General features: G+C 39.9%; 2 protein-coding genes across 3 annotated transcripts in view; both read right to left on the minus strand.

The window, feature by feature from the left end:
- The window catches only part of atp9a (ATPase phospholipid transporting 9A), a 35,207-nt gene extending 34,982 nt beyond the window's left edge, over positions 1 to 225 (minus strand). The window contains exon 1 of the mRNA XM_085259491.1: positions 43 to 225. Coding sequence (XP_085115617.1) covers positions 43 to 110 — 68 coding nt within the window. The 5' untranslated portion in view covers positions 111 to 225. The remainder of the gene's footprint in view (positions 1 to 42) is intronic.
- A 2,122-nt stretch (positions 226 to 2,347) lies between these two features.
- sall4 (spalt-like transcription factor 4) overlaps positions 2,348 to 25,589 on the minus strand; it is a 28,832-nt gene continuing 5,590 nt past the window's right edge. The window contains exons 3-7 of one of the 2 annotated variants that reach the window (XM_085260400.1): positions 18,041 to 18,173; positions 9,589 to 9,736; positions 5,107 to 7,539; positions 4,718 to 5,025; positions 2,348 to 4,610 (exon numbers count right to left, since the gene is read on the minus strand). In XM_085260400.1, coding sequence (XP_085116526.1) covers positions 4,173 to 4,610; positions 4,718 to 5,025; positions 5,107 to 7,539; positions 9,589 to 9,655 — 3,246 coding nt within the window. In that variant the 5' untranslated portion in view covers positions 9,656 to 9,736; positions 18,041 to 18,173 and the 3' untranslated portion in view covers positions 2,348 to 4,172. Of the gene's footprint in view, positions 4,611 to 4,717; positions 5,026 to 5,106; positions 7,540 to 9,588; positions 11,081 to 18,040; positions 18,174 to 25,589 lie in introns of those variants that run through there. The other variant, XM_085260401.1, reaches the window with a different exon arrangement.

A 25,589-nucleotide genomic window follows, 5' to 3' on the forward strand; every position in this document is an offset into this window, starting at 1 on the left:
ATGGCTTCACAGTGATAATACCGAGCTGTATAACGCCCTTACCCATTTCTGTGTTTACTGTCGTGTCTTTTCGGTCGCCTCACGGGTTGTAGAGGGATATTGTCGGTCATTCCTGCAGCCCCTTGTCGCGGGTGGAAGCTGGAAGGAGTCCGCTTGGCTGTGGAGCTGCTGGGCGGAGGCTTCCCTGAGTGACAGCTGGGACAGTGCTACACCAAGCAAACCAATCTTCCACTGGAGTACTATACCACACTCGTGTCATTAATAATTACTTATTGTATTATTTTTTCAAATAAGGTGTTTTAGTTTTAATAGTATAGTACTAGTAATAGTATTTTTTTTTTCAATGGGGTGGCACAGGAAAGACCAAAAACGAACGAGACACAGTGAGGAGTACAGGAAATCCAGGACACATTACATTAGAAATAAATACAGTAAAAAATATATACATTTTAAAGAAAATCGAGAGAGACAAAAAATTTTAGCAAACAGTTATCAAGTGAAATTTGGCACTAAAAAGTTTAAATAGCTGAATTAAGTGTCATAGATTTTATTTGACATTAAAATAAACAAGCTGTTGAATTTCATACAGTATTTCTGGACTGTCTTGACTGAGGAGTCTTCTCTTTTTAATCAAAAATTATTGGCTTTATTATTAACTCTTCCAACCCCTTGTTTTTTCCTTTTTCATTATTTCTGTCATTTTTCTGACATGTTGATAGGACCATCTCAAGGACTGCTGCTCTGATACTCAGCTGTACAACATCTTTTACTTGATAAATGTTTATATGTTTATTAAAATGTTATCGTTTTAATTTCAATGCTACCTGATGACCGCAGCCCCAAACCATGTTGTTCTCTCCACTGTGCTTTACAGTTGGGGTATGGTTTGGGTGACAGTAAGGCTTTTCTCCAAACACAGGTTTGTGCAGTTTTTATGACCCATATTTGCTAGCACTATTCTTATTCAGCATGGTTCTTAAGACTAGAAAGGAGTGGTAATGATTTGTTTTTCACTAATTTCAGCATCTTTCCAAAATACCCACAAACAATCTGAGTAGAAAGTGATGTGATCTGATAGACTGTAATGTGATTAACACATATCGCTCAATCCATCCATCTATGGCAGAAGGCCATTTCGCTGAGCCTGGTTCTAAGAGGTTTCTTCCTGTCAAAAGCGTTTCTCTGTATTATTGTAGGGTCTTTACCTTACAATAAAAACCACCTCGAGGCATCTGTTGTTGTGATTTGGCATTATGTAAATAAAACTGAATCGAACCCATCCATCCTTCCATCCAGGCGTCCAATATTAAAACACACCCCAGTGTAATGCAGTCAAATGGGCCAGTCATCAGCCTATTGGGGCATTTTTGAGCACATTAGAAGAGATCTCATAAGACTGTAAAGTGCTTATTTAAAAAGGCTTGAGCAAGGACAAAAGGGTAAACTTAAACGACTGTAGCAAATTGTAAAATTTGTATAATGAGTTTAACCTACAGCAATTAAATTTGCATCCCACAACTTTGACCTCAGCCTGTGACAGAGAAAGAGTCGATTGAAAAAATGATGCGAAAAGGCAGCCACTATGAAAGCATCTATCGTGCGTCATGTTTCAGATATACGCATAAAACATTGCACTATCTTTGTATCTTTTTGTTGTCTGTAATGCTGCTTCCTTAACCACAAGGCTTTTCCCAGCAGGTAGCTCTGCATGTTTTGATTTGGCAGATTTTTACACTAGATGTGCTTCCTGACACATCCCCAAAGGGATTTGTGTATCCTCAAACTGGTAGGGTGAATGTGTAAACCACAACACTACAGAGCCATCTTTTTGTTAGCCCTTACAAAATCTAAAATGATATTGCATAAAAGGTACTATTAAAATGAGCTGACATGCAAACAACTCTCAACAAAGACATCTGACGGTTTTGATTGCCATTCTGTATTTTTGCATTACAGGTTTCTCTGTATATCTGCTCACTCTGTTTGCCTGGAACTACTTTGTATTCCATAGGGAGACTTATGCAAACTAATGGATCATTTCAAAATTCCTCAGGAAGAGGCCACTGTGCTGATTACCAAAAATGGACGATTGGATACCATGCTTCAGTTGGGGATGCAAATAGTTTTTCGTTGAGAATGCAAACTGGCAAAGGATTAATAGCTCCTGTTGGGAAATGAGAATTTAGAAAAAGAAAAGAAAATTTCCAGTAGTTATTGAAGGGTGAATTTATGTAAATAAGGGATTTTATGTACATTCAAACAAGCCTGTGTAGCCATAAATATTAGCCTAGAGGTCTGGCTAGCATAATGCTGTCTAGTCTTAAGGCTTTTTAAAAATGTATTTATTTATTTTCATCGCTAAAGTTCGATGATCTTTGAAGTAATGACAGGAGGAATGTTGAAAAAGTCACCCTGATTTTATTTTTCAAAAATCAGAAAACATTTATGTGAAGGAAACCTTTGGGAAAAAAAAAAAAAAGAAAAAAAAAAAAAAGGAAGAAGAAATATTTACACTGTAAACGGATCAAACTGGCTCAACATTACTTGAACTGTAGAGACAACTTGAAAGCAGTTTCTGACATGGTTGCTAAAGAAAGGCACAACTTGGCAAATGCATATCAATAAGGAATGTACAGCAGGGACCTACAAAGCACTTGGACCATTCTGAGTTGTGTAAAGTGTCAGACATACATTCATTACTGTTCAACTCAGCAGGTTGAGAGTGAGAAATCTTATCGCATTATCGGAAAAACTAAACTAAACAATGTACCCAGAAACGTACAGAGCATTGCATTGAGTGTAAGGGGCATGTGGGACAACTAAAATCTAAGAGAGGTAGAACTTACCCCTAAACTCAAGCACTGTGTAATATAAATAAATTAATCATGCTACAAGTTGTATATTACCGTAAACAGCTGTTTGTTACAGGAAGGAAATACACATACAAATGTTGGCTTGACCTCTTCCCCTTTTAGCCAGTACAATTAAGCAGTGACGTAAATGTATCTATACAATGTAAATGAAACTAAAACCTTAAATAAAGTGCAGGCATGAGAACATTAAGCATGGGATAGCCTTCAGAGCTCAGCCAACAAAATTTTACTCCGTAGTTGTAGAAGTGGACTACGTGGGTGTAAAAAATGATTTTAGTAAGCTGACAAAGATGTGATATACATGCCATGTCACAACACAATATCTCAAGTCAAACAGCACCTTTGTTACAACCAGATGGTGCCATGAAATCAGACTAGGCACTTGGAAAAGGGTACAAGTTATTAACTACTGTATCCTGGCGCCAGTGCAACCAAAATTCAGCTATGACTGAACTGTTGCACTTTGAGAGATTTTTGCATTGCCCATTACATTAATCTGATCAGAACGCCTCTTCAATTACAGACAAGCTAATAACATTTACCACTACAAATATGTACAATATCATGTAACCTATGGCACACAACAGGAGGGGGAAGTAGTATGGACACATGTGGTCAAATACGTCATTATTTCTGACTCATCAGGCTGGCACGTTCAGGTTATTTTCCTATTAAAGTCAAAATCCTTCAAAAGTATCAAGGAGACAGTCTTGAATTAAAGCAGTTTCAAGTAAGTTATACATTCAATTTCTGGAGAGACAACAAAACAACTCACTGGGGAAAAAAAAAAGAAAACAAATACCCGCATATATAATTACATGAAATAAAATACAACTACAGTAGTTTTTAGGGATGCACCAACTGGAATCATGAGCTTGGGATATTGTCATTCTCCTCCCTTTCTGTACCAGGGAACCAGAGAAATCTTTTTATAACTAAATTAATAAAGTTTTTCAGCGCTTCATCATGCCATCAAAGTTTATGCAACAATAGACAGACATTAATCGAAAGATCAGCAAGTCTTCTTTGTCAATGTCCTTGAAAAAAAATAAGCTGCTGTATTGATGCATCCCTAGCAGTTATACAGATTTGACTAGTAATAACACTTAAGAATCACTGAGATCAGGAGGAAAATAGCTGCAATAAAGTTAATTGGACATTTTTAACCAATTTAACAGCAAATCAACAAGGATTTCTCAGAATATTGATTGTACCTCAATAAAGAAGAGAGACATTCACAAAAGTGAATGTGTTTATTACCTGATGGATAAAGAAAGAAAGAAAGAAAGACAAAGGAAACTAATTAACTGCTATTTTGCCCTCTTCCATGAAATGTGGAAACTGTGATTTTGGCACACTGTCTGAGCCATTTTTCTCAATTTCAGCCATGGTGGCAGGCAAGCCTGAGTGGGATCCATCAATCTTCATGAGGCCTCCAGTGGAGCCAATCAGGGGCCCACCAGCAGGGCTCCCAGGGAGTGGGATGCCACCTCCCTGGATGACAGAAATTTCGTTGGTCTTCATGGTCAGGCCACCACTGAAGGTAGCAGTCGCATACTGGTTCCACAGAGATGGGTCAAAGTTCATCGGAGGAGCGACCAGCTCTTTGGGGGCCTGCATCATTTCTGGCATCATCTTTGCATCTGGGGTCATTGCAATCAACGCCATGGGATTATCTAGAGACAGACGCTGGCCACGCCTTGATGAGTTGTTCCACATGTGGGTGCCAATATGAACCTTAAAAAAAAAACCAAAAAACCAAAACACTTATTTTTCAGTACATCATCTATATACATGAACTCTAATGCCTAATTTAACCATTTCTCAGACAAGTGATGACTCACCTTTAGATTTCCCTTCGTTGTGAAAGCCCTGCCACAAATGTGGCAGGCGAAAGGCTTCTCTCCTGTATGTGTGCGCTCATGGATCTGCAGGGCACTGGCAGAGGAGAAGTTCTTGCCACAGACATGGCACACATGTGGTTTGGCTGATCGTCGTGGTGCAGGGGAGACTGAGGAGGGCATGGCTGTTCCCTGAGGCACATGGGAGCTGAACAACCCGTGAGGGCCCAGAGGATTCTCTGGGGGAACTTTCATCTCTAGACTGGCCAACGTTGGTGGTATCCTCATGAAAGGCATGTTACTGGAAGCTACTAATACAGAAAGATTGAAGATTAGGTCTACACATTCAAGATGACAGCATCTAATACACTTCACTCAACTTGTAAACTTACCATAGTCTCCATTTGAAAAAGACATGCCAGGCTCTTCCTTAATTGCTTTTGGGGTGAAGCTGCTGGAAGCTGTGAGGTCAAGTGCGCCACTTGACTCATCTTTAGCGTCACCTGACTCTGGTTTTGACCCGCTCTGGGGAAATTCATCAAGAGCAGGCTGAGGAGATTTGCCATTAAAGTTGTTAACTGGAGAAGAGGAGCGAAAAGACGCAGCCGAGTCTGAGATGGAGGGACTACGGCCGTTTTGATACTCCTGCTCTCTCTGAGCTGGTGGGGATTCTTTGGATGTTCCTTCACTTTCTGAAGTAGTGCTATTTTGTCGTTTCAGTGCAAGAGCATTGGAGAGATTCTTCAAAACATCTAGGCTGGACATTACAGGGGCTGCAAGCTTCTGTGGTTGCTCCTCAGCGGCAGATGGCAGGGAACTGGAGGAGTCATTTGCTGTCTTGTTAAGCTCTGGCTCTTGATCTTCCATGCTGGCTTCAAATCCGTTGGCGTCGATAGACTTCTCTTCTGGGAGAGAAGGCACAATTGCTTCTGCTGGTTCAAACTGGTTTTCTGGCATGGGGGTGTTGGGGATCTGCCCACCCATGTGCATGCGAATGTGCTGCTGTAGAACCACTGCATTTGTGAACTTTTTCTGGCAGATTGGGCATGAGTGTTGCATTTTAAGAGGAGTGCTAGCCCTGTGCACACCATAATGAGCCTTGAGATTACCCTTTGTGGTGAATGCGCGGCCACAGATTTTGCACTTGTACGGCCTTTCGCCAGTGTGTGTGCGATAATGCATTTTGAGTGAGCTCTGACAACTCAGTACCCTATGGCAGATCACACACTCATTGGGATCACCAGTCTTCTTCTCCAGTCCATCCACCATCTGCTGAAGTTTTGCTGTTCCAGAGCTTTGCTCCCCTAAGAGAGAATTACCATTCATGTGGTGCAATGCTCCAAGCATCTCTTTAGCATCTTTCTGGTTGGGCTCCAGGCCCACGTCTTGGCCATACACAGACGAAACATTTGGGGAGCCATTACTTGTTGATGGCGAGGGTCTCTGGGAAAATGGATCACCCCCAAAGCCATCAAATGTTTTAAACCCTGGCATGGATGATGGGCTGAAAACAGCCGCTGGGTGACTTAGCACAGGCTTCATTTCGGTTATGTTTGACTCATCCATGGGTACGGACATACCAAAGGGAATCCCACTGCTGGTCGGAATATTGTCAAGGTGCTCGGGTACAGGATGAGGATTCATGCTGATGTTGGGATATTTGTCTTTATGCCGCTGGAAATGCACTTTGAGGTTTCCCTTGGTTGTGAAACGGTTTCCGCAGATGTTACACTTGAAAGGCCTCTCCCCGGTGTGAGAACGCAAATGAATCTGGAGGGCACTGTCATTGCCAAAAGTCTTTCCACAGTATTTGCACTTGTGCTTGTATAGTGGGTCCCCACTCTTTGATTCCGGTGGGATGTTCAGCATCTTGGGCTTCACTTTTTTGGAGGCATCGATCCCTGCCTGGACTCCACTGAACACGCTAGGGAAACCCAGAACACCTGAAGACTGTGGCATGAGTACTGGTAAACGTCCGGCTAGATCTGGAGCACCCTTTAAAAGGTCTGTGTTTGATGTCATCGAGCCCATTCCTGCATTCAGAGCAGGAGACATGCCAGTGGGTAGAGGTAGTTTACCTTGCTTTAGTTTCTCCATGGAAAGGCTCTGACTGCCGGTTCTTTTTCCTATCAGTGCTGCTGCAGCAGACAGTTGCTGAGAGAGATGTGCACCAAGGGCTCTCAGAGGATCCATTGTTGACTCTACTGATGATTGGAGACTCTGTGGGACCATCATGGCTATTTGGATTCTGATCTGTTCGGTGAGCTGGATTTGCTGTAGCTGTTGCTGCTGGAGGCACACTAGCTGTTCCAGGATTACTGGAATGGCCTGCATGGCATCCTGTGAAGTCTGAGAAGTGTTTGAAGGAATTTGGGAAACAGCCACTTTAGTGTCAGCCATGGTTTCAAGAGTAACATTTGAATCTTGCCTTTTCGGGGAGGGTTGGAAAGTCATCACAGGACTAGCAGACATCTCTCCCCGATCCTGGTGTCTGGAATCATCTGCATTTGCACTGGACTCCTCCTCCAATCTTTCCAGCTGGTCTGTGTTGGCACGCGATGGAGAATGATTGCTGGAGTGGCCGTCTTCGTGATCACTGGCAAGGCCTTCAGAAGAACCCTGTGAATATTTCTCAGGCTCGTCACTGCCGTCTCCATCTTTCATGATGACCACTTGCTGACTTTTTGTGCAATTTTTCTCATGTTCAAGAAATTCTTCTTCGTCGAAGAATTCAGCACAGCACTTGGTGCACACTCTGGTTTCATCCATTCTGAACCTCTTTACTTCATTTCCAATCTCCTCAGCGGAATCACCTTGATGAATCCCTTCAACGAGAGAATAAAATATTTACATTAATACTTCTCATACAATTACAACCATGTTCGTCAAATCAAATAATGTAATTCCTGTAACACATTAAAGGCTACAATGTTTTGTTCATTTGTCAAGATCTGAGATTTTGCTGATTTGGTGTAATGTACTTATTCACTGGCTCACACCATCACATCTAAAAGGGTCCCCCCCCCCGTTTTGTCCACTCTCTCTAGGTAACTGCACCAGGCTGTAAAAATTGTGAATTGCTCTATTGTCCAAAGGGCCTGTAGAGGGCAATCATTTATCTTTGGCTACCTAGAACAATGTCCACAGAAACAAAGAGCTACAGATTGAGTATCAAGTTACACTCAAGTTAGATTCTGAAAGAAAAAAAGAAAAAAAAAAGACCCCCCCCCCCACCACCAAAAAACACACACAAAAAAGGAAACACCTTACACTAAACTAACCCCAGAAACAATAGAAACAATTTCTCTAAATTGCAGGTTTTATATTGTATAAATGAGAATGGCTCAAACACAAGACAGCTTTACATTTATTAAAACACTTCCCAAGCATTTTTCAGTCTTTTGAAAGATTGATAAGTGCTCCAAGTGAGCATTTTAATTTGTGTGCTAACCAGAGACCATTTCACAACTGGGTGTATTGTTAAATGCTAATGCATGGAAGAATGGGGGGTAGACCACCTGTTTGCATTTGCCCAAGGAATCTGCTGGACTTGTTAATTGCTCACCAGGCGGCACTGAGGCGGTGTCACGAAAAATTTGCAAACAGCATTACATTCTGATCCATGAGGAAGCGCTAACTATGGCTCTGCAACACTGTTAACGTCGACTGGAAAAGCACCCATGATGCAGCTTAGCAGCATTTAAAACTAAAGAAAAAAAAAGTCCTTATCAGAGCGGATCCATCATTAGATAACTACAGGACGCAGCACACTCGCTCGCCACTTGACGGCGCATGAGCCTCCTGTGATCACCTTTGGTGGACAACATGAGGAGGTCAGAGATAACCGTTCAGCTTATGCGGGCTGAATAAGATTCATGCATAACCTTTTGGCATTTTATGCTCTACAGTTCATGAAAAAAAGGAAAACTTGTCATCCCAAGTTTTCTAATTATGAGGGCTACAGCGGCGCTGAAGTTTGCTTATGGCAACACCAAAACGCACCCCCACCCAGTCTCCACAAAAAGGCCACTGCTCCATCCCCCACCTCTCCACATATGTACGAAAGGAAACAGTCATGCATTAAACTGGGGGATTTATTGCCTTTAGGTCGGCTTACTACAGAGTCATATTTCATACAGTTTTGGGTACCTTTGTCTGAAACTTCCAACTGAGGCGCAGATTTGCAAATAAACTCTCGCCAGATTACACAATTATTAATTACAAGGGGCAGAAAGTACGGATAATTATAATTACAGCAGAATAAACTGTAACGATACCTATGGGAATCCGGCACAAAGAGTCAAAGGTACTGCGCAAAATCTAAAAAAGCCGATTCAAATTTAACAGTAAAACCAGCTCGCAATACGTGAATGAAATAAAGTTACACGACAGGCATCCTGACCAAATTAGGTAATTATTCTAAATGTAAAAAGCGTAAACAATCCAAAATGTAGCAACGTGCCCTTCAATGAATCAACAAAAAGTTCAAAGTACTTTACCGTCTTTAATTTAGTCCGCGAAACAACCTCAATTCATTCATTAGAATCAAACCGTCAATATAAACAACGAAACAAGACAAAACAGAGCCAAGAATAAACGATGCTTTTCGGCTTTTACCAAAAAAGAGAGAGACAGAAAGCTTACAATGTTTCAATTTAAAAGAGCCCCTCGTGGAGCACCTGATTTCTAAATGTGTCGCTTCTCGACCGAAGTTTTAGCCCCGGTCAGTTGAGAGGGACAGCAACAGGTCAAAGTGCGAGGAGGACAATGTAAAAGCAGCCCCTCTCCACACTTTTAAATAAAATGTCGATACTGTGTCATTCCTACATGTTAACTTTTCTTGCCAACAAGCTCATCTTTTTGCGTAAACTTACCATTTTCCATCGATCCGGGCTCGTCGGAGTTGATGTGCTGCGGTTTGGCTTGCTTGCGCCGCGACATGGTGCGACCATCAGGAGCAAAGAGTTACAGACAAATTTCCTCCCCTTCTTCAACAGATTCTTCGGCTCGGAAAATTAACCCCTGAAGTAGAAATGCGCATGTCAACGTAATTATTATTATCAATAATGCATTGCGATTTATCACGGTCCCCTGACAGCTGATTGGCTCTGATCCAAGCGCTCACACATTATTTAAATGCGCTCCCTATTGATAAGCTGAGCAGAGTGCCAGAAGGGGGCGGGAGGAGCCATGCTAGTGGATGGCGCTCTGGATGGAGGCAGGGTTAATAACACCCAACTTATAGCACTTTTCCTTGTTCAGGAAAACTATATTTTGCCTGCCACAGAAAGACAAAGGCGACCGAGAGTTCAGCCAAATATTGTTTCTTTGACTTTAAACTCAAAGCAGCGAAATTTAATGATCCGATCCTACTTTATGCCATTTATTTTCATTAAAGCAACTTATTGTTTATGGGTTTTTGGCCATCCCTTTCCAGGAAACTCCACATATTTTACATACAGCGTTTTGTATCCAATAGCATCACTGTAGACTAAGTAGGATGTTCCTACAGGGAAATATGGCAAAATAGTTCTACAGAAAGTCAGTTTATGCTCATCAAAACATAGGCTATAACCATGTACATGCACATATGTGCCCCTCCCTTTAATCTTTTTAAAAAAAGAATATTGTGCACTAGTAAATGTTGATCTCCTAAATATGAAACGTTAGAGTAGTTTTGTCTCAAGGATGTACACTAATGGAGGGAACACAGTCATCTAAGGATACCGTTGAGCCATAACAGGAAACAGAGTCAAACATGAAATGAAAACAACGTCTTGTTGGTTATATTTGAATGAATGAGAAAGCCAAACGGTCAAGCTCCCCCACTACGCAACTCTTTTTTCAAAATAGCTCAAAATGTGTGGTTTTGCATTGAAGGAGCTGGTCAATAAATTATTGTGATGCTAGGTGATGTCCCTAACTGCTGTGTGGTTAACCATTTGCAGTGGTGTATTATTTATTAAAGAGGCTGAATCTGTCACTGTATTTCCTGCTGCTGTACTCGCCATAATAATGTTGTTTTGTCAGGGGGGGAAATCAAAATAAAGAAGAAAAAAAAAACAAGGGTTCTGTTATGGGATCAGGATGATGCTGGAATGACTCTGTTGGTCCTGCTTCACATTAGCATTCACATTGTTGGCACAGTCGGTGTGCCGAAAAAACATTCCAGGAAGTTCACTACACATCACAAAGGAGAATTTACAAAGGGGGAACCTTTATTAATGCAGAGCACAGTGATCACCTCCTGCATGTTTATAGCTCACCACACAACAGCAGTCACCCACAGATTTCTAAAGGGTGCTATATGTTCCGGTGGAAACACACAGTCTTGCTGCAGACTGTGTGTGGGGCAAAGTATAGGAATAGCAGAATATGGTTGTAGTGTAACCTTGGAGTTCTATTTGTAGGTCTTTTTCGCAGATTAACTCATGCAGACATTAATTGGTATACCAAGGGCATACTAAAGTGTTGCTTTCATAGAGGACAGTGAAGGTCACTGTAGTTTGACAAAAGTGTATTTTGGGTAAAATTATGCATGTTGACAGGAAAAGAAGCAACAGGCATACAGATATAAAGCTTGTAAAGGGATTAAACTGTTCGTGGAAGCACAATTGACACATAAATGCAGATCTTGTAGTCTATTAGGCAAGTTAGGGCAAGTGTGTTCATGCTTCATAGATTGAGGCTTGAACGTTAAAGTTTTAAGAAAAGCAAAAAACAAAAGTATAAACCGCAACACTGTAGTTAAGGCTGGTTTTCATGCAACTTCCTATGTGAAAATCAGATCAGCTTGCACTGTATCCTTTCAATTTTTTTTTTATTTATACAAAACATGTTTTTGACCCTGATAAGTTCAGGAAACATTTTTAATTTGGATTTTCCTTTTAACAAGTAGCTCCATGCATGAAAGAGTGATTGATACTAGGAGAAAGCGCTGATGTTCATTTAAGAAAATATCATTTAAATGACCTACAGACAGGAGTATGCAAAGTTTCAGTAACTCTTGGTGATACTGGCCTTTCTACCATTCTCTATCACTCTAAAATGCCTCAGTAAGTGTTATATAATGCCACAGCTGATAAGTGTGAGACAAAGACACAGCATTATATTCAAATAAACAAATGTCCTTTAAGGGACTTGCTGAAGGTGAAAAAGAGGGGAGTGTTGTCTAGACAGTTTATAGCCCCAATAAGAAACCATACTTCAATACGCTCTTCTTCAACATTCAATCTATACAACTTAAACTGTGCACAGTTGTAAAATTTGGAAAAATGGCTGACTGCTTGGAAAAAAGTTCCATAAGTAAATAATCATAATTAAATATACCAGCGAATTAAACTAAAAACTGTTTTCTATTCGACACACATTCTTGCTTTGTATAATGTAATACACCATTGAGACATATAGATTCAATGGCCTTGTGTTGAGGTTAGACGCATTTGTTGGTGCCTGAAATCTATAGTGATCATTTTGCACTGTTCAGTTTCAGTTATGTAATTTTTGAGAAAAGAGAAACAGCAGTAGAAGAGGCAGCGAACGCAGAAAGCAAACCTAATACTGTGTCCTTGACCAGGTCATGTATCTGACAATAGTATATCTACACTGGTGACAGAAGGTCTCATAAACGGCCAACAAGGCAGCTTGAAAACAGCCTCAGGACAGTAACTACTGAGTTATTATTTTCTATATCCTGGCCTAATTTTCACCCCCTCCTTGTCTTTTCACAAGAGAGTGCTGTGGGATAGAGAGACTTTAAGTTTCTCAGATGTGTCACTCGATGAGCTTTACGACGACCTTGCAGCGGACAAACAATAACAGCCTGACACTTGCTCAGGAATTGTGAATTGAACATGTGTTTTTTAGGACTCAGTAAAAGATGAAAGGCACAGAGCAATCGGGGAAGGGTGAGCCATTTCACCTCAGTGTGACAATCAGTGCTGCTGTCAAAACAAGCAGATTTGTTTTTTAGCTTTATTTCTGGAAAACCTTTACTCTTCCTTGCTGTCAAATAAAGTGATATAAACAGAAGCTTGCAGAGTTTGAAGAAAACACACCACGTTTGGCTTTTTTCTATATATTCAAGTCTAAAATAAAAGGTAGAGGTTATATTATTTTGTAAAATTGTGCATTCTTGTGATAAAACCTAAAGGCTCATAGCACATAAAAGCTACTACGCAGTATCATTAGCTATGAATCTCTTTGACATGACCCTCATCAACACTCTTGATGACATTTGAGTGTCATTCCCGAGCTCCTTGATTAAATCACCGACATTACACGTGTTAGATTGCAAATAATTAACTGTCTACTGGAGAAGCAAAAGGGAAAAATGGCATTTTTGTTCTATGTAAAGACCTAAAAAAACACCATGCCAGGCTGTCTGACCCTTTTAGATGTTTTCTCACCAGCAGGACACCACAAATAGTCTTTTAATGGTTGACTAGCTTCTTGCTCACTGACATCAGGATTTCTTATGAGTGTATTTCCCAGATCCTGTTTTATTATTTTATCCTTTGATGGCTTTCTTCAGGTGCCCCTTAAAACATTTCCTCCCTTGTAGTCATAAATAACGTCATTAAATTTACACAAAGGACAAAGGGGAATAGTTTTTTTTTTCATGCAAGACTTGAGTCCCATGGAAAGGGTAAGCAACGCTGAGGATAGGAAAAGAAAATGAAAACAGTTTGGGTGACCTTTTTTGTTACTTAGGTCCAGTGATTTCCCCCTTCATATTTGTCATATCAGAACGTGAGCGCTGCTTGAAGGCAATCAATGTGCCTTTTCTTAAGACTATACAGTCATTTTCCCTGCCACTGTTGATTTTCAATCACCTAAACATGGCATTATCTAGAAAATACAAGTATAGTGGCTCTCTGCAATTACTATAGTGTCCGACTGTTTTCGTTATTGATCAGCAAACACCCTTTGCAATGTCCTCCTTTTCATGAACGTGTATTTTGTTCTTTTGTTTGGTAGCATCGGCCTAGAATAGAGGCTGAGGGCACTGAGGTGAAAGGTATTGGATGTTTGCTGGCTGTGCCAATATTGTTTTTCCCGGTGAATGTTTCTGTTTATGTAGAGCCTATTAGATAAACCAGCTGGCTAATTTTCTTCATAGATGTAGATGGGTTGTCTCTAATAATTTCTTTCTTTTTAAAAAACAACAACAACAACAACAACTTGTCTCTCTATTTAAAAATGGACTGCACGTTTTGTTACCCTTCTTGGAAATTTGACCTTCACTGTGCAGAACATTGTACGTGCAGAGCTGGATGCTAAAAGGCTCTTTTAACATTTGTTTGCTGAAGGGGGAAATTTTTCTCTGTCATCGTCGTAAATGTGAAGTTAAGTCCAGGTTCAGTCCAGGTCCAACATGCAGCCTGCAGTGTGGAAACCTGACATTTCCAGTGGACATGTGAACCTTTCAGAGAAACAGGACCCATCTGTGTGCATTTAGTGCAATAAAAGCAGTTAAGCTTTTTAAACAAAGAATGTTTACTTATTTGTGCATTCTGCATTCTTCATGGGCCACTGAGTGTGAGTCTAGCTGTTTTTTCTAAGAGGTGTCTTAATTATTTTGGGATATATAAAATATATCATTTCAAATAAAATTTCAAATATATACCATTTCAAGTAAATATAAAAAAAACCCCATTTCATCGAGGGTACTTGATTATAAAATGTTAAAATTTAACAAACGCGTTTCCATGTAAAGAGTTTAACCGGAAATTGTTATGACACCTGGGTGGAACAGGAAGTATAAAAAAACTCTTTAAACTAGATCTGTGTCTTCAGAGATAGCGAGATGAGTGCTTATTTGTCTCACACCACTGACTGAGAGGATGGGGGGTAGGGGCCTGAGGAGATTATGTGCTACAGCATTCCACAAACAACTTCTACTCTGCTCGTGAATTCTTTGATTTTAGCTTTCGGGTGTAGTTTCTGCCCAAACTGAAGTAACTGTTTCGGCACACAATTTTAAACAATTTCAGGCGCTGACATCACAAAATGAGTCAGTGTTGGTTTTATTTGTTAAGTCCTGGTCTACAGTGATGGCAACAGTTTAATATCCAGCTCAACTCTGAGTGTGGGATCTGTGTGAATGTGTGTGTCTGTGGCACAGGGGCTAGCGGGTGAGGGGAGAGATCAGTGGCCCACACATGGCTGTAATTTAATGGAGAATTGCCCAGTGGTTCCTGTGCAGATGTAAACACAGCAATAGTCAGGCTTTTGTTATTGCATGACTATGACAACTGCCTTCATCAATAAACAATAGAGTGTTGGGGGAAACAAGGGCTCACTGTATGAATAGAACCCCACTGTGTCCACTTCTCACTCTCGTTTTTTTTTAGTTAGAGCCACAATAAAGAAGTCTGTGCAATAATAAGATTCGATACCTGAATTTACACATTAAAGAAGTTAATGCACAACCACAGATATATCATTTTTAAGACGCTGTTTAAGAAAATAAAGATGTCAGGGAGAAAAGCATTACAATAAGGCACTCTTAATTTACAAATCTTGATGGGATTATCTAAAGGAATTATAGTTTGGGGGATGAGGAGGTGAAACTTAAAGAATCTGCGACACAATAAACAAAGAGATAGGGAGAGCTGGGCAGTCCACATCAAGCTGTGAGTCAACAGGGGGCCAATCATTCAAATCTGAGATGCAATCTGGGTCAGGGCCATAAAGATTTACAGGGTGGGAAGTGGTGAGCAGAGGGGCTGCAGGATATCAGTCCTCTCGCACTTCTAATTAGCTTATGAGAATATAATGGTTATACAGCAGTACAGCGCACCATCCAAATTTGGTTATATATGTTCATTTAAGTTAATGAATAATCACTCTCAAGCGGGGGGATGAAAGGGAAAACTATGTACAAATAATTTAATTCTAACATTTCTCTTATTGTGTTCTTTTGGAAGATCACATTGTTTTCAGTGTCACCTGAAGACGAAACTAACTCAGCTGGTTCATGGGGGATGAGAACATGTATGGTATGGTGCCAATGAAACATTAATGACTGTAACACGTCTTTGTGTGTCAGCAATGATATCATGGGGACACACATGCTCAGTTTTTGCAAAAAAGCAGAAAGTCTATCTGGAATTTCTTATTGAACATATAAAATCATATTAACCTAAAACTGCTTAAATATGAGAAGACAAAAGTGAGTGTTGCCATAATGCTGACATTGTCAGACATGGATATATTTTTTTTAAATATCTGGGAATAAACCTTTAATTTTTGCATTACTAGTGGCAATGCAACCAGATCTAAAAATAAATAAATAAGTAAATTATTAAATGCAAATTAAGTGGTAGATTTACCATCAGCTGAAAGCACTCTAAAGGGCCCTTGGGAATCGAAAGGGTAAATCTTTTCTAAATACAAAAGAAACTGGCAGCCTATAGCACTTGACAGTGAATGCGGTGGCCCACAGACTTTAAAACACCTGGTGGGCTTTGAGTCTCTGGGTGGAGGTTTACAGTGGCTGCAGACAAAGACAGCCGTGGACCTGACGTACCAGATGTACTGACGGCTTTTTGTGAGCACTGAATGAAACTGTTTATCCCCTCGGCTTCTGCCTATTGTATTCAATAGTATTTACTTGGGGGCACTTAAAAAAAAAAATCTATTCGCATTTCCTGTAAGACGAGCAGCCTAAATATCATAGTTCTTATTACTGTGTGCTCATAAAAACTTATTAGAAGTATCTTCCTCTTGTCCCATGCAGGCTTACATGTTGAATAGCACTCTGATTAAAAAATTACAATAAAAAATAATTGAATAAGACTGCTAATTCTCATTCTTGTGAATACAGTTTAAAAAAATCAGATCTCATACTACCACAAGTACTGCACAGGAACATGGATAAGGGTGCATTATGGTTGTTATAGCAACCACAGAAATGGCTTTTCTGCTGAACAATAGTCAGATGGGTCTTTGGGGAGGCCCAGTGGCAACTCCCCCCCCTCCACACCCACATCTGCCGCCCTCACATAGAGACTTATGGGATGTTCTGCTGATTATTTTCTGTCCTGCTTCCCCCTTTCAAAACTGACAGGCTGAGAGAAAGAGAATAAAATTAGGAATTCTGCCAACATCTGTGGAGGGGCTGTGGTGTGGTAAGCTCTGCTGTGACAGTTTAGATAGAAAGTTTGAAAAAAAAAAAAAGAAACATTTGGAGAGTGTGCTGAATTCATTCGAGTCAGTGGAGTTGAAAGGTGTGTGACAAATGGTCTTATGAGCTTTGCAAGGTTTATAATGGCAAACAATTTAGAGGAAGAGTCAGTAACAGGCATCTGAAAAGGGCTGTGAATAATAACTTTGCATAGGATCCAGGATAAAATGCAGGACATAGGTCACGGTATCTATTATTCTCAGACTGAATGTATACATTTTATGGTACAATTACTTTTTAATGTTTCCTCTAGCAAAAACAATGAATTCGAGGGATGTAAACAGCCTCACTCTCTCCTGTAATATAAGGAATTGTTTGAAGTATAGAGAGAAAAGGGGTGGGGTTACTCTTTAACAAGCAAAACTGTAAATTAAAAGCTGGATAGAAAGGAGAAAACCCTATAGTGCCTTTGTCTTTTGATTTCTAGACAGCAGCCTTGGAAGAATTGGATCGAAGCCACCTGCGTGTCTGCAAAGACACCATGCAGACCGAATACAGTGCTTAGTAGAGTCACATAAAAGATCCCAAAGCTGGTGACTCCTAATATAAATAAAACTCCCAAATCTAAAAACAGGATTTATTATTAACAGGGCTTATTAAGCTCTCGACATCAGTTTTATTTATTTTTTCCACGAATTATTGACAAAATTTTCTCAAGCTGCATTCCAACCTTTGCAGCGTATCACACTAATTACTTTATTGATTCATACAAATACAACTTAAAAGGAGGGGAAAACGATAAAATTCAGCTAGAGCACATGAAAGTGGATTTTTCTTTCAGAACAAACATTCAATAGATGTTTTAAAAAGAAACTCTCTGCAATGAAGCACTCAAACTTGCATTGCTTGTTTGAATCCCTGCCCTATCCAGTTAACTACTGATAAATAAGTGCTTTCTCTCAGGTATGCTTCTATTTAGCATTTACATGCACACACACACACACACATGCAAGCACAGATAAACAGAAAGTAATCTTGTCGTCATCATAGGTAGTGACCAATGATGCATTTACAGGCAGGAAAAGAAGGCAAAAGAAAGACTTTAGACTTCCCCCGCATCCATATTGATTAAACAAATTTGCCACAAATCATTTTACAAATGCCCAGCGGGGGGCTATAGAAGTTGGTGGAAATACCCCATTCATGCTCCGTCCTCCCCGCAGGGCTGGAACCTCGACTCTTGGCTCGTTTAAGCGTGCTGACAGTCTCTGATCCTCTGGCCATCTGCGGGGTGGGCTGGTCAGCGCCGAGGGGTCTTTGTGTTCTAAACTTTAGGAGATTTAACAGTGAAACTAGGAGAAAAAAAACCTCTTAAGGTGAAGGATCCCCCCCATAAATCTGGTTTCTAGCTCATTTGCAAGACACACAAATCAAACTGTGAAGTCAAAATGGCGAAGAACTAAACTGAAAGGACGCCTAAGTGAAAAACGTCTGTATGGTGAACAGTTTCAGTCAAACTTTAAGTGATTTTTTTCCCACTGTAGCTGGAAAACAAGTGGCATTCTCTGCAGCACATGGCACATGCCTGTTGTGCTCTTTCAGTGACTCATACAAATTTGGAAAAAGATTAGCCCCGCCTCCCTACCCCCCACCACCACCACGCTTCTCTTTGTGAATGAAAATGGGAGGAGACAGCTTATGTGGAATCTATGTAAGAATGACTATTTTTGAATGCAGGTGGGTGTGTACATGTGCTGAGTTGTTGTCTGACAGAGGAAAATAACCAAAACTGCTTCGATTTTCTTCTGTTTGCTGCGGCTGCTTTTCAGCTGTTGTCATTGTTATTGACTACTTGATTTTAGCTTTTTGATAATGCAAAATTAACACAAAGAGGCAGGATACAATGCAAAGTAATGCAGCACTGTGATTTGACCTGCCTGATGAAAACCCTCTAAAGAAACTTTTATCATTCACACTCTCCAGGTCCTCCAAATGTTGAAGTAAACATCAGCAGTCCTCAGTGTGGCTGTTCTGTGTAAAGAGGCCATTCCTCCTCTTCTTATAACCTCAAACACATGGTAAGCTCCTATTATTTTAACTGCTTCCAGTTACTTTAGATCTCACTCGACCCCTGAGTGCAATCAAGGGAAGGTATGGCCACATTAAAACAACCAGGCAAACCACAGCTTAGGTTACCCTTGTTATAAAAATTGATAACATAAATGATTCATTAGTGATGTTAATTCATAAATAATTCATCTTGAATCTGGGAACAATTGTGAATGCTTATATATAAATCCTTCAAATTATATTTTAATTGAATATACATGACTAATCTGGTCTCAGATCTATTTTAAAACTCCTGTTTTTTTTTTCTTACTAATCATTAGATACATGTGTCTACTTTTTTTTTGTGCCTCTGTCTATACAGAAGTCCAAAGATGATGATGAGTGGGCTCAGAGGGAACAGCTGAGTTTGTTTCTGTAGAGAACAACAAACTGGTAATGCTTACAACAGCTGTGCGACCCAAGCGTATAAGAAGGCGCTACTGAGTGGGATTTTCACCTGTGTAACTATACACATAAAGTAGCTTTGTTATGATTAGCTTCAAGTCCGATTCATGCACGTACAAGCACGTGCTCCGGATTATGCACAGCTCACGTCCCGTCAAACATTTACTGGAATATTGAATCTATTCCTGTATTGCACAGCTCATAGACGGGCCCTAAATGCTTCCCCAGAAACTCAATCCAACAAAACAGGCCATCGCTCATAAAGATGCAACATGAGTGATGTGAGCAGAGCAAGTTATAGTGACCCTGGGACACACAACTCTTCCCTTCCCCAAACATGCAAATTCCCCTGCTTTCTACACATTTTTGATCTTTAGTAAACAACACATCGGATTCATTACAACATGTGTCCATACACAAGTTTTGCATTACTTGTAAAAAGTTTCAGAAGAGCAGCAGCTTCTTTCAACAACAGGCTGTTCATTTCATTCTGCTGCCGGTCGCTATTTGACAGCAGGTTGTTTGAGCTGCTGAGTCGTTTTTCCTTGCTTGCTGCTGCTGTTTGCATTGGTTGCAGACTGGATGACTGAGTAAACAAGAAATTGCTAATAATAAATTTTAGACCAGACAGTTAAATATCTTGCAAACACATCGCTCTGTATAGTTGGATGCTGTGTGCATGAATATGTTTTTCAGATAAATATAAAAGTATGTCTAATGAACCACCTCCAGTGGCTTAAAACATGAGAATGGAGCTCACGTTCAATAATTACAAATTCATATTTTGTATGCTCATCGATAGTGCGTAGGTTCCCACGTGCACACTCTGCTATGTAACTCGTCTTCAACTCTTTCTACCCGATCTAGTCGGAAGTTACAGAGGCTTGGTCCTCCAGACAATGAGATAAATATACTACTCCACCCTTGCCTGCAGATTTTTCTCATAAAAAACCCTTTGATAGTTTAGCCATCTGGCTCAGCCAAAAAAGTCCTCATAAAAGAGGCCCAAATAAGGTCAGGGGTCACTCCCTCCCTAGGTCAGGGGCCCTGGAAGGTTGTTATAGTGGACTTTACTAAAGTTGTCAGCTCAGATCCCCTTGACAAATTAAAGCACATTCTTCTGTTTTTTACTAGTATTCCATTACAGTCAGACTTCCCTAAAGGAAATGTTTTTCAGGACAGATGAGAGGTCTGTTACACTGATATGAAATATGAACTCACCTGGGTAGTGTAGGTTGGGACATGAATCATTCGTTTTTCATCAATATTTGATGATCAAAATCCAGTTATTTATCAGTGTTGACCTTTTTCTTTTCAAAACCATTATCTATGTGCGGATGAGAAAACGGCCTTTACTCAACACGTAGTACATTAAAGGTGCACTGACAGCCTGTCATTAACCCTGACCTGTCTGAGCCTCCGTCCAAATGTCCAGAGGATGAAAGGCTCGGACTGGAGTTATCTCGCAGACGCATTTAACTGACTGCTTTCTGTGTGTCAACACACAGAAACTGCCTGCTAACACGACGCAGACACTGGGAAGTTTCATACACAGACTGCAGAGATTTCAAGCTACTGTTTCCCATTTGCAAACTTAAAATTGGACACATTTTGATTTCTTGCTCAACTATTGAATGTTTGACTCATGTTTGTAAGGTTAATATGAGGCTACGGCATAAATCATAGCTTAGCATGAATACAAAGAAAGAAATATGTTTGGCTGAGTCTCTCCAACGGTTAAAGCAAAGTAAACAAACAAACTGCATATAAAAGATGGCATTTAGCCACTGAGATATCACTGAATAATTGTGGAAGTTGGGGTCGTAACCAGGGTTAGCACCTGTAATCTAATGACCAGTAGAATGACCAGCTACACTTCCAGACCATATTAACCTCACAGCTGTTTTTAAAGCCTGTATTTTGATGGCTGACAGTGGGGAAGAAATAGTAAAACTGTGAGAAAGACCAGGGGAAAAACACAGCAGATTGGCCTTGGTATGGAGTTGAACCCAGGTACCTCAGACTTATAGCATATCTATGCAATCTGCTCAACCCAATGAGCTAAACAAGCACCCTCAACTGCTGTTTTAAAGCCCTTTGGGGCATTTTGGCCACTATGAAATGCCCAAAAGGAAGCCACTACATTTTTGTTTTTGTTTTTGAAGACATTAGTGACCCATTTAGAGAAGATGGTTGTCAGCTAACGCTAGCAAAAATAATTAAAACTAGCAAGGTATATTTAAAAAAACCCTCCAAACATTTAAAGCTTTTTGAAATAATATATAGTATATATTATAAATCCTAATGCTTGATTTTCATTTTTATCATTAAATGAAATTTAATTTGCGTTCATTTCGCGTGTCACGTTCAATAGCTGTCACTGCTAAATAAAGAATTGAGATTATGAAAGAGCGGCTGATTTTCCCTAACAATAAAAAAATATTCTAAATAAATACCTGGAGGAATTACCAAGATGGCTGCTTAGTGGTGAGGCTTTCAGATGGACTTAGGTTCAACCAAGGAACAATGAGGTCACATACAAAGACACATTGTTTCTTCCTACAGATCTGAACCAAGCTAGCAATTTAGCATATAGATACAAAGCACTGTTATTTACAAATGTACTACTGTCATCTAACTCTGTAAGGATGAATGTAAATATACTGCTTTATCAGCCATAAATAAAAGACAGATGGGCGGAAACATCTGTGGCTATATGACAAAAAAGGCGATTCTTTTTAAACAGGCACTAAATCATTACAGAGATGAGGTGGGAGAATAGGAACTGAGCATTCATACATCTGTCTTTATACCCTGCGACTTTCACACATCTAAGGATGTGTTTGGTTTCACCCCACATGCATTCAAAAACCCATTAAAAAAGTTGAGCAAATGCTGAGCATATGACAGCCCCTATGCGACTGTGGGAAGGACTACACAAAGGCAAGTGTTTTCCACCACACAGCTGCTCAGTTGGAAATTTGTCTTGTTCCTATTGTCTTACTCTTTAAAAGAAGTGCTAAAGCTCTCACTCCATGCTCCAGTCACTTCCTAAGAAAGGTGCTATTGGATGATACATGTGGCAGAGTGTCCAGTTTCAGGGGAAATGGTGAGAGAATTAGTAGGGGACGATGAGCTCCATTAAACACTGAAGAAGTGGACCTGGAAAGGGTGTCTGGAGTAATCAGCGGTGCACAATCTACAGGTGGGGTATGGGAAAAGAACCCCCGCCAGACTAAAATCATATCTTTAATGACCACAAAGTGTATAATTTTTTATTATATCTTCTTAAAGAATTAACAGCATTGTTATTATAAATAAAACAATAATAAACTACAAAAGCAAACATTGCTTTGAGGCGTTAATAAATGATTTATCATAAAAAAATTGCCTTTTTTTCTTATATTTTCTGTAAAATAAAGTTTAAAATTGACAGAAATAGAAAAATAAAGCCTTCAAATTCCAAACAGACAAATCGGCAAACCTTTAAAAAACACATCCCTTTTGACGCTGCGACTGAAAATGAGAAAATTTTTCTCACAGAACTTTTGCCTGAGGGTCCGAGTATGAGGGGGGGGGGGGCTCCATCACAGCACACTGTTATTAATCTTAGTTAATTGTAGGCTTCTCCATTCAAACACCACACAGCTGTATTTTTCATCATTAAGCCTGTGTTTATAGTTGGAGGAAATTGGCCTACAATGTAAGTGATAGATAATCAAATCTCAGGAAAACTAACAGCTTGTGGTCAGCTACCACAAACCACACACTGTTTATCCAAGCATTCATGCTCTGAACATGGGAGAATCTATTGAAATATGCTTTAAACATGAATTAATCAGTTACAAAGCAATCTGAGCCATTGTAACTGTTACCTAATTTACAGACTGTGGTTGTCTATACAGAAGTTTTATTTTTTTTAGTTATTATCCATATACTTGATTTTCACTCAAATGTCACTATTTGATCTATTTTACACTTGTTTTTGCAGTGTTTCAGGGAAAACATCTTACTTTTTAGTCGACCATATTGGTTAAAAGGAACTGTAGTTACTTGTAACAAGCATTTTAGTTGTGCTCCATCTTAACCAATCATAATTGATTGATTGATTGATATTTGTTTTTGCTAACATCAGCAGCATCCCGACTGAGGAGATTCTGCATAATAAATACTACTTAACTTCAAGTAATGTCTTTTGCTTTACATGTTTTGTTCTGTTTTTATATTGTGGTCCTAATAAATTTATAGAACGCTTCAACTTATATAGTTTTTTTAAAGCACCTGATTTAATGTTTTCTTTCATGTACTTTTCTGTGAGTTGGATGTGGCATTCCTTCACTGGCCATAACACAGCTTGCATTCCATTTGTTGCACGGTGATGGCATCCTCTTTTGAAAAGGAATGCATCATGGTGGAATAATTGCCCTACTGCTCTCAGTCCACTTAGTTAAAAGGGATTCAGATGGTTTGGGATCTCTGTCTCTCTTCCCCCTCCACCATCTCGCCTCTCATGGGGCAAGGAGAAGAGGAGAGTCTGAGGGGGATGGGTGTTTGACTTGGGAGAGCAGAAACTGGGAGGGGGGGGTTGAGTATTTACATAAATGGCCAATCTAAGTTTTTCAACCTCCATTTTAATCTACAGAAACTAAAGGCAACCTTTGCCCTAAAATGACGACCCCGTCTTCTCCTTATCGATATCTAAAGTTAACACGTAGGCTGGCATTCCACAAAGATTCAGAGCATTAACTTTCCAACAGAAAGTGACGCGCACAACTAACAGACATGGATATTGGATTATTGCGGCATTTTAGAGGTCACATGATCCTCTCGGATCATGCGCACCTCTCGTCGGCTGCTGGGAGGTCCACCAAGTCTCGGTGGTGGAACAAGTGTGATCGCATGAGGCTGTGGCTTATCTCAGCCTACACATGCATGTTCACACACACCCCCACATGCACACATCTACCTACATTGCACTTGTTAAGCATGGTTTAGCAAGCATAACAGGTTCTAGAGTTTTAAAGTAATTTGCTTTTTAAAACTTTCTAGTGGGTGTATCGCTCATGAAATACTCATATTAATGCGCACTTAAATTAGTCTCTGGCTATTCAACTACAGGACGATACTTCTAATGGAACAATAAGTAAATAAAATATACTAAAAGTCATAATTTTTATTAGGAAGAGTAGCTGATTTTAAAATAAGCATAATTAACTATGATTTAAAAAGGCATCGTGTGCTTTGGAAGTTTCAGTTATCCATAAACATTTAGATGCTTTTATAATATTTGAAGTTGATTCACTGCTGCTTTCACATCACTCACCTTTTCAATTATATCACTGACTGTCATTTGCAATACTGTACTATCATACTTGTGTACTTTTGTCCATCCTACTGTCTCAATCTTATGTTTTCGACTTCTCCCTGCTGTGGTGCTAATTAAAACAATTTCAAGGACAAAAGAGGAGAAGCTATTGTATCGCACAACCAGCAGTGCAACAGACATGGTGTCAGAGGCGTGCAGTTGTCAGGGATTAGCTCCCCTTTGCTGGCACAGATGGATACATCAACCACCACCAGTGATGAGTGGCTGAGCATGGACAACTGCCTCAAAGGAGCTTCTAGCAGGAATTTAGGTCCAAAATCATACAACAAGACAACCACATCTGCATTTTAGGAGGATGACACGAAACAAAGGGTCAGTTTTGATTAACCTGTTGCACTGCAGATTTGTGGCAACAGACTAAACCTGCTGATCAAGATAAACATAATGCATATTCAGGCATTTGAAGCAGGTTTTGTTAGAAATAAAGAAAGTTGATTGGAACCACCAAATACTGGCACCACTATTTTGTCCCACATTATGAAATCATTTTATTTATATATTTTATGTAAATTAAATTAAAATTCTCTGTATTATATCAGTTAATAATGGAGCTATAATAATGCAGCTGGAATAGTATTCTTAGCTGTTCTTCCCACCCAGAAACTGGCGACTAGTCGCTCCTATTTATGGGAACAAACATTCCCAACACCCAGATCTTTCTTCACATTCCTGAGCTTTGTTGAGCCAACCCCCTTTCTAAAACAGAGAGATCTGATGGTGACAAATCTTCAAACCAACTTCCTCTTTTTCCTTTCAACTCAAGTAATGGCCCAGTGAACTGGATTCTCTGTCCTGACTCACATCCTCTGTGCCATAATATTTATGCTGCCTATTCAAATGGTGGC

Source organism: Mchenga conophoros, linkage group LG20 (assembly GCF_057382185.1).
Source record: "Mchenga conophoros isolate Kocher_MC1m ecotype Shallow Benthic linkage group LG20, M_conophoros_male_GT1.1, whole genome shotgun sequence".
Taxonomy (NCBI): domain Eukaryota; kingdom Metazoa; phylum Chordata; class Actinopteri; order Cichliformes; family Cichlidae; genus Mchenga; species Mchenga conophoros.